The sequence below is a fragment of the Dama dama genome, chromosome 27 (assembly GCF_033118175.1).
Source record: "Dama dama isolate Ldn47 chromosome 27, ASM3311817v1, whole genome shotgun sequence".
In the NCBI taxonomy this organism is placed as follows: Eukaryota; Metazoa; Chordata; class Mammalia; order Artiodactyla; family Cervidae; genus Dama; species Dama dama.
Genome location: NC_083707.1, coordinates 23,613,861 through 23,630,745, shown reverse-complemented (window position 1 = coordinate 23,630,745; position 16,885 = coordinate 23,613,861). Strand labels below are relative to the sequence as shown.

The 16,885-nt window shown below is 40.6% G+C and overlaps 1 protein-coding gene across 8 annotated transcripts in view; it reads left to right on the top strand.

Annotated features, from left to right (window-relative positions):
- DTNA (dystrobrevin alpha) overlaps window positions 1-16,885 on the top strand; it is a 420,552-nt gene that overhangs the window by 299,698 nt on the left and 103,969 nt on the right. For all 8 annotated transcript variants that reach the window (XM_061131324.1, XM_061131326.1, XM_061131323.1 and 5 more), the window contains exon 5: window positions 13,866-14,079. In XM_061131324.1, coding sequence (XP_060987307.1) covers window positions 13,866-14,079 — 214 coding nt within the window. The remainder of the gene's footprint in view (window positions 1-13,865; window positions 14,080-16,885) is intronic.

The following is a 16,885-nucleotide window of genomic DNA, read 5'->3' as shown; positions in this document are numbered from 1 at the left end:
TTTTCTCCCTGTGTATAGACTGACTGGTTTGATCTCCTTGCAGTCCAAGGGACTCTCAAGAGTCTTCTCCAACACCACAGTTCAAAAGCATCAATTCTTTGGCACTCAGCTTTCTTTGTGATCCACCTCTCACATCCATACATAACTACTGGAAACCATAGCTTTGACTAGACGGACCTTTCTCAGCAAAGTAACATGGGCTTCCTGGGTGCCTCAGTGGTAAAGAATCCACCTCCAAGCAAGAGATATGGGTTCAATCCCTGGGTCAGGAAAATCCTCTGGAGAAGGAAACAGCAACCCACTCCAGTATTCTTGCCTGGAAAATCCCATGGATAGAGGAGTCCGGTGGGCTACAGTCCATGGGATTGCAAAAGAGTCAAACATGACTTAGTGACTAAAGGATAAGGACAACAATCTTTGGGAGAATCTGGTGAAACCCAAGGGCCCTTTCCTCCCATGACCCTAACCATACAATTTACTGCATCATTTCGGAGTCTCTCCTCTCCCCTAAAGTCCAATCAAGGGCTTATCTAAAAAGTATCAGGAATAACTGTCCTTTAATGACTGCAGAGTGTCATAAATGTTCCAATAGACTGTGAATGTATCTGGGAGCAAAAAGGGAGAGAGTAATTCCACCTAAAGGTTTCAAAAGGGGTTTCCTCAGGGCACACAAGTGCATGACATCTTGAAGGATAGCAGACTGAAGACTATGCCTGATGAAAGGAGTGAAAACTTAAAGTGAATTCGCTCAGTCATGTCCAACTCTTTGAGACCCCATGGACTATAACCTACAAGGCTCCTCCGTCCATGGGATTTTCCAGGCAAGAGTACTGGAGTGGGGTGCCATTGAGGGCTGGGTAAAGGCTCATACGAGGAAGCCAGGGGCACATTCCAGAACTGTGGGGCATTCCATATGGCCAAAGCACAGGACTCTTGGGAGAAGCTAGAGACTAGTGGGAGTTGAGGACAAAGATGACAAGACTCAAGTCCGAACTTTGCTTTTCACGCTTAGAAGCTTGAGTTTACCCACTAGGCAATAGAGGATGGCATGACCAGAAATGAGCCTTATGACATTTCTTAGGACAGATGGAAAAGGGCAGAGACTGGAGTGAGACAAGTGAGAAGGCATGCTGTAATAACCTAAGTGGAAGGCAATAAAAGCCCAAAATACAGCAGTAGAATGTAGGATATAAAGTAAGGGCTCATTGAAGAAACCTATGCAGAGTTGTCTAGTGAAGTCTAAAATGACTACCCAGAGCGGAGAGAAGATAGTAGGTTCTCTCACTTCTAAGGTTATTAAATATATTCTGAAAAAAGTTAAGAAATTAGTTTCTGTTCAGATGTTTCTTTTTCATTTACCTCCTCATTATTTTTACAATCCTTGGTACAATACTTTGAAAAATAATAGGCTTAATAAATGCCTGTTCAATTGAACTTAGTTAAATTTAATTTACAGTATGACATCTATTAGGCCAATGATTATTATACCTCATTTTGAATAATGGTGCAAGTCGACAAACACAATTTAAGGAAAACTGAATACTTTTTCCCAATAGGCAATGGATGTACTGCCAGAGCCTTTGAGGACTGGCAGGATATTCAGTTTGATTTTACACCAAAAATATATTGTGGGCCTTTCCCTGATGCTCTGTTACATCATCCACCTTAACCAGGAAATTAAAGTGAAACTAAAATGTTATGTTTGTAAGAAATTATGGTTCTCCCCAGGGATCCTTAACAAAGCAAATGATCTTGGTGATAAAAGCGTGTGTTTGGAGCCAGGAAGGGGTTGAGTATGGAAGCATAAAATATTTGGTGAGCTACTCAGGTGTTGCTTAGATTCATGTTTTAGAAAGGTATATAGCTCATGGCTCACTAATTAAGATCAAGTCTGAAAATTGTCTTTTACTAACATTTTCTTTCTGAACTCAGTGTTTGAGTAATGTGAGTGATGGTTAATATGTTCACTGTAATCACATCAAAACACATTTGTTGACCTTGGCAAAGCATACCACTTAGCTGAGTTCCTCCCTAACAACTTTTTAAACACTGTCTGTCATGATCAAAGACCTAAATAAAGGCATACAAATAAATTATTTACTTGAAAAATGTTAACTGGCTGATTTGCACACGGCTTTCTCCACCTCAGTGTTCCTGGGATTCCCATGATACTTTAAAATGAATTTGTCTGATTCAAGTAAGCATCATTTTCCTCTTCTTTCTGTCTCTCATCTAACTCCATCCTTTCACTCTTGCTCCATGGCAGTGGTTCTCAAGCTTCCTTGTCTTTCAAAATAACCTCAGGAGCTGCTTAAACATGGGAGTGGATGCCCTGATCATGCTCCAGGCCTGTGGAAGCAGAGAACACAATTGACACCCACTCACTGGTCTAAAGATCACCTCTGGTTTTCACTGCTGGACTGGTTAGCTATAGCTAGGGATCTGAATTAGCTGACATGGTAGTTGGAAAATGAAACTCAGCATTAAACTTTGCAGGATACATTCTCAATCTCTCCATTTACTAACTAAAAATTAAAGAAGTCTTATACACTGGGCAAGAGAAAAGGTTACAAAGGAATAGACCCTGCTTTCCAGTAACCCCCAGCACAGACTCCACTGACCCAATCAGGTCAGTACAAGATCCAATTACAGCATGTCCACTCAGTACTCTCTGTCATTGGTCCCTTGATGGTTTTCTTCCTGGGGTATGCCCCTCCCCAACCTCATCTCCATGTATTCATATACTGCTGTGATTTAGGAACCAGCTTGAGCCCTGCTTTCTCCTCCTCTAAAACCTTTCCAAAGTCTCCAGCCCATAGTAGCATCCCAGTATGTTGAGTTCTAGTAGTGTTTTTTTTTTAATCTGCTCTGTGAATATAGACTTTTGATAACATAGTGTCTCTTAGAGAGCTTCAGTTAGGCCTTCTGAATGTGTCTCTCCCATGGGAATTGCAAGTTCTTTTATGGCCAGAGTCTCATTGTGTTAAATCACCAGTCACATTAAACATGTGATGAGTTGTAGAATCTTTAAAGTTTCCAGTTGAGTCTAACTTCTTTCAAAAATATTGTTGTCTTTCAGTCATTAAGTCATGTCTGACTCTTTGCAACTCCATGGACAGTAGCACGCCAACCTCTCTGTCCTCCACTATCTCTGGGACTTTGCTCAGATTCATGTCCGTTGAGTCAGTGATGCCATCCAAACATCTCATCCTCTGTCACCCCCTTCTCTTTTTGCCTTCAATATTTCACAGCATCAGGGTCTTTTCCAGTGAGTTGGCTCTTCGCATCAGGTGGCCAAAGTATTGGAGTTTCAGCTTCAGCAGCAGTCCTTGCAATGAGTATTCAGGGTTGTTTTCCTTTAGGATGGACTGGTTTGATCTCCTTACAGTCCAACGAGCTCTCAAGAGTCTTCTCTGGAATCTCATTTCTTGCTTTGTTTTCCAACTCTGTTTGTATAAGCATACGGCAGTCTTTCTCCATATGTCAATGCCTGCACATACAATAGATGTATAGTAAATAGTGATACATTAAAATTTTTTCTCATGAGCTGATGCTCTCTTAATTTCAATGTAAATATTTGATCTGAAAGTGAACTGAACTAGTCATCATTGTGATACAGTCTCCCATGGGTTTTTATAACATCATACCAGTTAAGAGGAAAACAAAAATGAAATTATAGGGAGAAAAAAGTTTGTATTAAGGGACAAATAACTTTATAACTGACAGAGTGGAGCAAAGAATTGAGAGAATTTGGAGAGGATTTTTATAATTCCATCTGAATGTGACTGTAAATTTTAATGCCTCTTTTCTCTCAAAAATAAGAGTAATGCCTATAGATAGATCGATAAATAGATAGATAGATAGTGCTTTACTGTTTTCATCTTTGTTATTCCCAGGACTTACAAGGTAAGAAAGGTGAATATTATTATTCTTATTGTACAAATGAAGAAAGACTTGAGTCCAAGTCTACTAGGTCCATTTTTTTCATTATAAGAAAAAAATAGATTGTTGTTGTATACTTAATGTACTTGTTTGTTACATATCTCTATTCTTCACTACCTACAAGTTCTATATGATCAGGGATTTGCCTCTCTTGTTCACGCTAATTCTAGAACCCAGAGCAGAGCTACCACATAATAAGGGCTGAATAAATAATTACTGTATGAATGAAGTTTTATTCTCTGGAGTAGAAGGTTAAGGAAGAAGGCTCATCAGTGGCTTGGGGCACTGAGTTTGAAGAGGACCCTGAGGTTATTCCTGGCACTTGCAAGGGGATATGTTTCCTTCCTCACCTCCTCACACCCCACCCCTCTGGCAGCCTGACTCACACATGAAACTCCTTAGAAGCATTTTTACTTAAAGTCTACTTGGCATTTAAAACCCTGAATGCAACTTGCCGTTTGAGAGCTACATAGGAAAAAGACAGTGCATGCTCATGTGCGCTCCTGTTTCAGTGCTAAGGGAATCAGAATTTATTGGACAACTAAAAGAATGAATCTGCATAGTTAGCTTTTCTACAAGCATGTTCTCAGGATCTGTGGTATGAATGAACACAATTTGGCACTCCAAACCCACAATATAAACTAGGCAGGAATGTCACCTGAACTTGGTGCTCATAATTGGGAGAGTGTGATTACAAGGAGAAATTCATGCGGGGAATTTTCCTGAAGGTCAGGAAATTTAGGTCCAGGGAGGGAAGAGTTGGATGGTTGGATGAATTTTCAGGGGAAACAACCGGTCTCTTTTGCAGTGGGGTTGTATGAGTAAATTAACAGCAGAATTCTTCGTGTTTTCACCTGCATGTCTCAGAGGTGGAAAAACAAGTCATAACAAAGCCTCTGATGTTAAGTCACCATCACTTTAAGTATCGGTGGCAAGGGTGCTTGGGGATTGAGAGAGCATGTGTATTGGTGCGCACACATATACACACACGCTGTCTGTTCACTAGAGGATATATATGTACTCCCAATGGCATATCAACAGATTATATTCAATTCCCAGCCTGCAATTTCCTTTTCTCCTAATTAAGAAAGCACAGCATAATGCAATGAGTGACCTTTTTGTAGATATAAATCTCTAACCTTTTTAAAACAGTGCATGAACTTAAAGGAACACACACAATGTAAAAGTTGTGAGTTTAAATTTTATTCAGGATCTTAACTGAAGACTATAGTCCAGGACACAGGTCTGAGGAATTGCTCCAAAATGTAGTATGTATATGTATTATATATCCACATATCCATATATTAAATATATTGTTGTTATTTAGTCACTCAGTTGCGTCTGACTCTTTTGTGACCCCATGGACTATAGCCCACTAGGCTCCTCTGTCCATGGGATTTTCTGGGCGAGACTGCTGGAGTGGTTTGCCAGTTCCTCCTCCAGGGGGTCTTCCCCTTTCGGGGATCAGCCCTAGTCTCCAAGTCTCTTGGATTGCAGGTGAATTCTTTACTGCTGAGCCACTGGGGAAACCCATATGAATATATATTAATTCATATATTGTGTATTACATATTATTCATATATATGTGAAATTTTTTGCTGGAAAATATATGATGTCAAGCATACACCTGGGTAAAAGATTACTGTTAGTCACATGAAACAGATATCTCAAGTTAATGATTTTAGTGTTTTTCTGTGGATGGGAAGGTGCAAGAAGCTTGGGTCATTGAAATTCTTCCTGAGCTATGCATCGTAACTACCTAGGTGCCCACTTATCTGAAACACAGAATGCCTCATCTTGTATTTGATGCTGCAGGGCATATTGTCAGTGGCTGATTCCAATGGGTTGTGACTTAATCCTCGTAAAACCGGATGATGAGTAGCAGACGTTCTTTGTTCTCTTTTTGTTCACAGATATAATTACAGAAATCATTCTTAAACTGCATGAACTAATTGATAGTTTCCAGCTTCTTGTGACGTACCTCACACCTATTAGAACTTAGGAGGCTCTCTTGATGCCAAAAGACTGAGAAGTAGAGACTGAGAGCCAACTTCTCCTCCTTTAACGTGGAGGAAAAGGGGGAGGTTGTTGCAATACAGACTCTGATTCTCTAGTCCTGAGGTGGGGACCTGAGGGTCTGCATTTCTAACAAGCCTAGTGTCTTGCAACTCCTGGGTCCGCATCACCCGGGAGCTATTTTACAGATTTGTAGGTGAGTCCAGTGTGCAGGCTCAGTCAGAACCACCAGTCCAAACTGGCCGAGGTGAAGTCACTAGGAAATGATGGTTATTGACCCTCCCCTGCTGCAAGGCCTTTGAGAGCCTTCTAAAGGTTTATCAGTCAGTGATCGTCAGAATCACCCGGAGAGCTTTCTCAAAACCTTTTCCCATCCTCCTAAGTTTTGGAATCAGTAAGAATCTGGGCTTGGGGAGTTTGAGATTTATTTCATGAGCTGTCTTTTGATTTTCCTATCCTTGATGTACACTCTCTCTCATATTTTACCCTATTTATATGATTCTCTTTATGCTAGTCAAGTTTATGACATTGGTTATAGACCCAGGTTCAATCCCTGAGTTGGGAAGATCTCCTGGAGAAGGAAATGGCAACCCACTCTAGTATTCTTGCCTGGAGAATTTCATGCACAGAGGAGCCTTGGGGAGGGGGGGTGTGCTACAGTCCATGGGGTCACAAAGAATTGGACACGACTCAGCGACTAAATAGCAAAATTGAAACTTTGTCTATTTCCAGTTATATAGAAAGACAAACTGTGAGGATTAAATATTAATGTATGAAATTAACGTATTTTTTACATATATTATTTTTAAGATTCTGTGAAGTACTAAATACTTTTATGAGTACATTTTGTTTATTCTTGACTTGGTTAATGTTAAATAATTTCACTATGCAGACGGATGCCTCATCTAGTATGTTAGCATAAAATGTATGCAGTTATACAGATGAGGAAACCCGGCTTCTAATCACTTGTGTAGTAGCAGGTGCTCTATGTTGGACAGTTGAAGCCTGACGGATATTTAATAAAGTGTGCGCAGTGCCATCTAGTGTTGTACAGTCGTCACTGCATGACTTAAATAAATTCCTCATTCTCTAAAACGATTTGATAGCTCAACCGTAAGTAGTCTATTTATACAACTGCAGACCTTTAAAGGGGCTTCCCAGGTGGCTCAGTGGTAAAGAATCTGCCTGCCAATGCAGGAGGTGCAGGAGACACAGGTTTGATCCCTGGGTCAGGAAGATCCCCTGGAGGAGGGCATGGCAACCCACTCCAGCATTCTTGCCTGGAAAATCCCGTGGACAGAGGAGACTGGAGGGCTACAGTCCATGGAGTCAAAGAGAGTCAAACATGACTGAAGACCTTTGAAACAGAGCCTCTTAATAACTTCCTAATGACTGTCAACTTAGCACATTTCTTAATGTTCTTATTTAATTAAGCAAAAGGCTTGTGATACTTACCTTTTTTCAATAATAATTAACAGGCATTGAATGCTTATTATGCACTCAGCACTATGTGAAGTGCTTTACATGGGTTATCTTATTTGTTTCCCCACAATGACCCACATTTTACAGATGAGGAAACTGAAGCTTAAGGACATTAAGTGACTTGCTCAAGGTCATAATAGATAGCCGGTATAAAAATCTGACAGAAACCCAGCCAACTGCCCAGGGACCTGGACCACTCTGCACTGTGATCCGAATCTCTTAAAGTAGTTATCGATAAAGTTTCCAAAAAACCTGTGTGAGAGAAGGCCTTCCTCACAAGGCCTCTAATTGCAGTGATATCAGTGCAAACTCCACTAACTCAGAATCTATGACAACCAAACTGAAAAGCTGTCTGTTTTTGTGGCTGAGATGTGTGGTTGGTGCTTCTTTTATGTCACCTACATGGTGGTGACGGTTTAGTTGCTAAGTCATGTCTGACTCTTGCAACCTCATGGACTGTAGGTCCCTAGGCTCCTCTGTCCATGGAATTCTCCAGGCAAGAATACTGGAGTGGATTGTCATTTCCTTCTCCAGGGGATCTTTCTGACCCAGGGATCAAACCCATGTCTCCTGCATCGTAGGCAGATTCTTTTCTGCTGAGCCACCAGGAAAGCCATCACCTACATAATGTATGCCAAAAATTATCTGTTTATTAGTTTACTGAATTTGGAGTACTGGGCTGAAACTTAGGTTTGGATTCATAGGAAATCTTCTAAATTAATAATAGGATATTACAGCTGCAGATCAGAAGTTGTTTAACACTTAAGAGCTGTCATTTGTTAAGTATCTATTATGTGCCAAGCCCTGTGGCCAGCACTTTGCATACCTTTTCTCTTTTATCCTCACCACAACTCCCTCTGAGTGGTATTAGTTTCCTCATTTCTAAAAAAGGAATAATAAAATGTATGTGTGCATGCTAAATCACTTCAGTTGTGTCTGACTCTTTGCTGCTCTAAGGACTGTAGCCTGCCAGGCTCCTCTGTCCATGGGATTCTCCAGGCAAGAATACTGGAGTGGGTTGCCATGCCCTCCTCCAGGGGATCTTCCCAACCCAGGGATCAAACCCTCATCTCTTGCGTCTCCTGCATTGGCAGGTGGGTTCTTTACCACTAGCACCACCTATGTAAAGCCCAATAAAATGTATTGAGGTGAAATAACTTGCCCTCAGTTTTACAGTTATTAGTGGAGCCAGGAGTAAAACCTAAGTCTTTGTGATGGCAAAATCTGTATCCTTTCCACTCTGTCACTCCTAGAAAATAAGTACATATAACATGCATGATTACAGTCTTTCTGTGGACTGCCACCCCCTGTGCAAAAATGCCATGGTACCTTACTTGGATAAAACAGTAGGTTCTAGCGACTTCCGCATGCATGCCTGTCCATCTTCATTCCCTTCTTTCCTCATTGTCAGAAATGATATTTTTAAGCTGCATTACTGATCATGTCACTGTGCTGTTTAAAATCCATGTCTCAGCAGAATCCCAGACCAGAATCATTATTGTGGCTATAGTGCTTCTCCACCTTATCTTGTTCTGGTGGCCTCTTCACAACCATATAGTAATCTGGTTTTGTACCTGGCACCCTGTCTGTCACAGTAAGTCATGATTTCTGATTATCTGTGTGGTCGTGAGGCAGGTCTGTATCCCCACCATGCTGTTGGCCCCTGAGGCAGGAACCGCATCTTTATGGCTTGCCATCGAGTCCCCAAGACCTGCCACAGTACTGGGCACATAATTATGAAAACTAGCTTTCTTTCAGTCACATGTAACTATTCTCACATTCAGAATTAGCATTTTATTTTTCCTTATATTGTGATCTTAAATGTGTAAAAAACACAAATATGGAGCATATATATTTTTTTACTGAAGGATAATTGCTTCACAGAATTTTGCTGTTTTCTGTCAAACCTCAACATGAATCAGCCACAGGTATACATATATCCCCTTCCTTTTGAACCTCCCTCCCATCTCCCACCCCATCCCACCCCTCTAGATTGATAGAGCCCCTGTTTGAGTTTTCTGAGCCATACAGCAAATTCCCATTGGCTATCTATTTTACATATAGTAATGTAAGTTTCCATGTTGAACATGCTTATTTTTAATAACTTTCACATGATTTCTAGATGTTTTGTCTATAATTATAGGATGCTATTATTTCCAATGTTATATTCCCTATTCCAAGTGTTTTCAGGCGTCATCCCATTTTACCTTCATAGTAATCATTGGAGGGGAAGTATTATCATCAGCCCCACTTTTCTAAGATAAGATTCAAGGAAGTCGAGTAATTTGACTGATGCTGTACCTAAGATTGTGGCTTTCCCAGTGGCTCAGCGGTAAAGAATCCACTTGCAATGCAGGAGCCCCAGGAAATGTGATCCCTGGATCAGGAAGCTCCCCTGGAGGAGGGCATGGCAACCCACTTCAGTATTCTTGCCTGGAGAATCCGTTGGGCAGAGGAGCCTGGTGGGCTACAGTTCACAGAGTCACAAAGAGTCAGATATGACTGAAGCGACTAAGCAGGCATGCATACCTAAGATTCAATCCAAAGCTTGTATGATTCTTCATGTTGTTGATATTTCATGATTACACCTATCACGTCTTTAGCAATCAAATGCATCCTTAGCCTGTTTCTGTATTGTCACTTCCTTGTCATTCACTCAGCCAACAGATATTCATTGAGCTCCTATGATGTATGAGGCCCTGTGACAGTGCTTAGGATATGAATGGTTATCACGACAGGCGGTCTTTTTCTGTTGCATGTACAATGCAGAGGGGGAAATAGGTGACCAACTTATCCACACAGAGAGTCCACTAAATACTGTGATGGGAAAGAACAGGGTTCTAAAGCAGCATGTATGGTGAATGCAAAACCTGGAGGCAGGGATCCAGAAAGACATCCTTGAGGAAGGGGTATTGATACTGAGTTATGGTGGCTGAAACATAGATGAGAAGTAAATGAGGCCAGATCAGAAACAACTTCGCAAGACATGTTGAAGAGTTTGAATTTCAAATGAATGGGAAGTTTGCTAAAGGACTTCCAGCATCATACAAGTGCCATGTCAGATTTGCAGTTCAGTAATATAGCTCTGACTCCAGTGTATAGCAAGAGTTGGGCTGGAGAAAGAATAAAGACAAAAGAACTGACTTAACCAGTGAGAGCTAGTGGTCACAGCAGTGGATGATGAAGTTGTGTGATGGGGATAAATGTCCATGAAAACAGAGGCATTAAAGTGACATTGATGAGATAGATTCATAGGACTTTGTCGTTGAGAGCATGTAAGATATGGGACCCAGGGATGAAATGCAGGTTCGGGCAGGGGCAGGGGTTAGTGCCATTCACTAGAGAAGGGAATGCTAGAGGAAATGGGTTTGGAAGAGAAAAGATAGGCTGGACAAGCAAAGACTCAGTTGCCTAAAGGACCTCCCTTTGGTCTGTTGGTCACTCACATGCATCTGTGTTCTTCCACTTCTGGGAATCCTAGAGCCTTCTGCCCTGACAGAGTCTCCCCAGGAGAGACCTAGGTATGTAGACTATCCCTCCACCAGCTGCCATTTCTCTTTCTTGCCTTGTAGCCATCTCCTTCCTATGCTCAAGTTCAGAGTCCATATTCCTCTTCTCCAGTGCCTGTTTCTTGTGATCCATAGCCAGGATCCGGATCAGAATGGTTCAGTAGCCTATTCCTTACAGTTACCTGGGCACACACCAGAGCCAGGACGATGGGCCAAATCTCATCATCATGGCTCTTTTTGTATCCTGTACCTGGATATCCCCAAGGCCTAGAGTCAGAGGGTTTGTAGATCAAATGTATAGGGAATAATTATAGGAATCCCATCTATTTCCCTTAAGAAATTTAATTAATAAATAAATTCAACTTATAATGTCATCTCCCTAGGAGTACCTTGCTTGCTAAATTGGAAAACTGGATCCATAACATTAAGAAATACATTATTTGTATTTGTTGTGTGATAGATAAAGAAGTTTGCAAATTTGGAATCACAGAAATCTGAATTTATCCAAATCTAAGAAATATTTAAGGAATTCAGTTGGAAAGTGATTTGTGTTCCTCTGTTCCAAACCATAGGTTGGCCGAAAAGATTTTCTTTTTCTTTTGACATGACTCACGTTGTTCATTTGTTCATGTAAAATGTGTTGTCTCTATGTACCAGGTACTACCACTTTTGATTTCAAGCATTTTTTCCATTTAATGAACACCATCTCCACTTCGGGCTTCCGTGGTGGCTCGCTGGCAAAGAATTTGCCTGCCAATGCAGGAGATGCAGGTTCTATCCCTATGTCGGGAAGATCCCCCGGAGAAGGAAATGGCAACTCACTCCAGTATTCTTGCCTAGGAAATCCCATGGACAGAGGAGACTGGCATACTACAGTTCATGGGATCGCAAAAGAGTCAGACATGACTTAACAACTAAACAACAACAGTCCCCACTTTACAGATGAGGAAAGTGAGGCTCTAAGTCAAGGCTTAAAGGGTATGCACTTGTAGGAGAATAGCCAGATTTGAACCTATGTCTTTGGACTCCAAATGCAGTGTTTATTTCAACTTCAAGTCCAGGAGCTTGATAGATGTTCGTTTTGTTTTTCAAATACAGTGTCAGAAGTGAACAAAGAGATAAAAGACTAAAACTTGAAAGTTGTTGGTGGAAAAGCATATGTGGCATGTACAGTTCTCAGGAATGAAAACGTAAGTGTATATCGAGCTGGCCCGAAAAAGTTCATTTAGGTTTTTCCATAAGATCTTATTTCAAAAACCAAACAAACTTTTTGGTCAACCCAATACTTCATGGAGAAAGACAACATATTTTTTTAAACACCAAAGTGTAATGAAAAGTGAACCTTAAACTTGATGAAGATATGGAGAATCTAGAACTCTCACACTCCTGATGAGAGTGTAAAACAGTACTACTATTTTAAAAAACACTTTGGAAGTTTCATAATGAAACACACACCTACCATACAACCTAGCCACTTCGTTTCTACATATTTACCAAAGAAATGGAAGTGTATGTCTATATAGTTTTGTACATGATTGTTCGTAGCATTTTATTCATAACAAATAACTGGATGACATAATAACCAAATGTCTACCAGCAGGGGAGTTGATAAACAATTTGTGATATAGCTATTTAATAGGATACCATACAGCAATAAAAAAGAACAAACTATTGTCATGCAACAACATAGATAATTCTCAAGATCATTACACTAAGTAGAAGGATACAGACAAAAAAAAGAGTACGTATTGTATGATTCCAGCCATATAGAATTCTAGGACATCGTGATAGAAAACAGATCTTTGGTTTCCCAGGGTGGAGTGGTAGGATGGATGAGAATGTACATAAGAAGACCTGTGGGGGTGATACACATGTCCATTGTCTTGATTGTGGTGATGGTGTCTGGGAACGTCCTAACAAGACTTTGGGGTGAAGAGAAGACATAGAAAGAGATTTCTTGACTATCCTAGCAAAAGTAACCATGACTTAAGTTACATGTGCTTGCTAACAATGGCACCAACAAACTATTCTTGACGTTTAAGTGATCTGTGCCTTAGTTCTACTGCTTCATTGAAGAGGTAACTTTTCCTTTTTCCCCTGCCTACCTTAACTTTTCCTTTTTTTCTTATTTCAAACCTTAGATGACTGAAAATATGTAAAGAAATGAAAATGTTTTAAATGCTCAAATGCACTTCTGATAGCTTTTCAACCCTAGAATTTAAGAGTTGGTTTTCTCTTTTCTTTGTCAGGGGTCCGTGTGTACCAGTGGGAAAGTGCTTTAAAGCCAGATAGCCTTGTTAATTTTAATCACAAGTACTATATACTTCAAAGTTGCTAAGAAACTAGATCTTAAAAGTTCTCACCACAAAGGAGAAATGACAATCAGGGGACCCGATGTGTTAGCCAATAGTATGGTGGTAATCATCTTGTGGTATAGAAATGTGTCAAAACAATACAAAAATTATCAAATCAGCACTTGAAACTTACATGGTGTTATATAGCAATTCTATCTCAATGTTTCAAAAAGCCAGATACACCTGGATACAAATGCCAGGTGACTTCCCTTGGACCTTTCTGTTTGTCAGTTAACTTTCTTGATCCTCGGATTCTTCACACTGTAAGTATTTCAAAGATCTATTATGAAGAATAACAGATTATTAAGAAGAATACTGTGATGTTCAGAAACAATTCTCTACTGTGATGTTCATAAAATCATTGGTTTGCTGTTACACGTTGCACATCAGTTCTTTGAGATCCTGCACTATGTACCTTTCTTTGCAAATGTAAACCCCCACAGCAGTGGAACACATACCAAGGCACCTTGGCAAAACAGGACAAGTGGTACATGTGAAATAATGAATCTACCTTTCCATGCACTCGGGGCTGATGCGTCCACTCTGCTTTCATTGTATCTAGTGCACCTGGTGGACATTTGGAACGTCATAGAAGCGTTGAGAGAAAATGCTCTGAACAACGTGGACCCAAACATGGAGCTCAGCGTGGCCCGATTGGAGGCTGTGCTCTCCACCATCTTTTACCAGCTCAACAAAAGGATGCCAACCACACACCAAATCCAGGTGGAGCAGTCCATCAGCCTCCTGTTAAACTTCCTGCTGGCAGCCTTTGATCCGTAAGCTCCCTCTGAAATGTCTGTGACTCTCTGCGTGTTCCGTCTCCCCTTCCTCTTATCCTTCTTGGTCTTTATCCCAAAGAATTTTCTGGAGTAACCAACTGCTGCTTTTTTCTTGTTCAGATACTTATCTCAATAGAGTTTCTATGTGTGTAAGGTAAATTTTAAATGCTTTGGAAAAGACTTAGAGTGTAAAATGGCACCACAGGAAATTGGGGACACTTGTATTTTATGTGCTGACCTTTGTTTAATTCATCCTACGCTTCCTGGAAGCTACGGACACTTGGAAGCATCACGTGGTGGCAGGCCTGTGGAGCGATTTAATAAAGCGTGTTGTGGAGGATGTTTTTAACTCTCTCCTTTGCAAATTGTCTAAGACAGTGCTTCTGAGGTGGCATAACAAGACCCCAGAGCAAACAAAGAGGTGTTGAACAGACTTCCTTCCTTGACTAGTCTAGTAAAAATAGCTGTGACTTGCATTAAACGGACTGGTCTATAATGTACCACGTAAAACAAAGTGATGCCATTTCACGCACCACAACTGAAACCCAGCCTCATTATCTTAAACTTCCCTTCACAGGCTCAGAGAATTTCAGAGCTGTCTGAGATCTTAAAGGTCACTCTTCCAAACTTCTCATTTTACTGGTGAAGGACCCGAAGCACAGAGAGATTGTCACTTGTCCAGTGACGATCAGCAGGTCCACTGACTCTCAGCAGGATAGTGGCAGAGTGAGGACTTAGGGATTCAGCTTCGATTTCTTTTCCCAGGCACATGTGGCAGCGCTGAAAAATGTAAAACCTCCCTTGAACCCTATTATCAGATGAAAATTTCAAAAAGGCTTTTGCTGATGGCCCCAAGGCTAGATATAGGATCAACACCTCCAATTTCACTCCTCGTTTTGAATATTAAAAAGGAAAATCGCTAGCTTGACCTTTCAGCAATCCCTTTTTAAGACTCAGAATATTTTGCTTATTCTCGTTGTCTAGCCAAGGCTTGGGAATAATTAAGCCCAGCACTGGAGATGTTCCAGCCAGGCTAATGTCATTATGCCACTCACAAAAGTCACCAGCTGTCACTTTGCAACCTAGCATGGTGATAGGATAGTTGGTGCTCAGGTTGACCAGTATACATTTTTGTCTCTGTGTTTATATTTTGAGAAACTCTCAAGTTGAAATAAACAAGCCGTCCAGCCTGATAAATTCCATTTATCTTAGTCTGTTCAGCGTTCAGAACTGTTGTACTGCTCTGGGCTCATCACTGTGGTAGTCAAGCGGCAGGGCTGGGAAAGGAAGTGGTGGTTCCACATGACAGGCAGCAGAGTGGAACCAAGCCGTGGAATTTCTATAACAAAACCACGGCAGCTTTCAGACCTGTTGCTAAAGCCTTCAGGAGGCTTATTTGTTATCAGTGTAACGATGGAAAATGTAAACAGAAAGAGGTAATTTCCTGATACCTCATGGGGTATTGCTAGAGGATTCATAAGGAATCAAAGCTAAAAAATAATTTGGGCCAACTCTGAAAATTCAGAAATGGGGCCAAATTAGCAATAAGGGTGGGGAGTGTTGTGAAATAGATGGAGCTTAAACTAATAGAATTTTTATTTTTGTTTGGGAATACCAGGAAGAGCATTTCAAAAAGCCGAGCTGTAAATGTTCTCTAAATACCTCTGCTAATGTAGCTGAATCATTTGAAGATTGCTGGATGCTAAACTAAGAAGGATTATACCAAGATAAAGAGTAGTTAACACCGATGTTCACAAGAAATGTTTGGTTCCTAATCTTCTTACCAATGGGAAGGCCCCTGGTGTCTTCTTTCAGTAATCTCATTGTAGTAGATTTAGAAACACATCCACACAGAGAAGTCTCACTGTAGAGATTCACAGATGCATCCATCTAGAGACAGACCCCAGTCTGCACACACTTCTGCATTCTCTCCTTCAGCAGAGCCAATGAGTACAGGTCTACTAAAAAACAAGTTTTCTGTCTGATGGATTTTGAAATTTTAGACACTGTGAGTGCCTCTCATAAGGAAGTCCACTACCTGGAAATATAATGTACAAGTGAATATAAGAATAGAAACAAGAATAAAATGAATGTTCTATTCCAACTCTTCTGATAGTATACTTCTAGTAATCCAAATGAGATCCAGTATGGAAATCTGATGTCATTTCCTACCACCTGTCCCATAACTAACATATGCAAGTATTTATTTTTTATTGAACTATAGTTGATTTACAATATTGTATTCATTTCTGAGGAACAGCAAAGTGATTAGATTTATATATACAGATATTTCTTTTTTATATTCTTTTTCATTATGGTTTATCATAGGATACTGAATATACTTCCCCATGCTAGGCAATAGGATCTTGTTGTTTATTCATTCCATATATAATAGCTTACATCTGCTAACCCCACCCTCCCACTCCATCCCTCCTCCAGCCCCTCCCCTTGGCAACCACATGTCTGTTCTCTATGACCCTCAGTCTGTTACTGTTTCATAGATAGGTTGATTTGTGTCATAATTTAGATTCCATATATAAATGATATCATATTAGGTATTTGTCTTTCTCTTTCTGACTTACTTTACTTGGTATGATAATCTTTAGTTGCATGCATATTGCTGCAAATGGCATTATTTTACAGAACCCAAGTGTTTAAGGGAGGCCGGGAGCTTGTGATGGACAGGCAGGCCTGGCATGCTGCGATTTGTGGGGTCGCAAAGAGTCGGACACGACTGAGCGACTGAACTGAACTGAAACTGAACTGGTGGCTCAGTCGGTAAAGCATCTGCCTGCAATGCAGG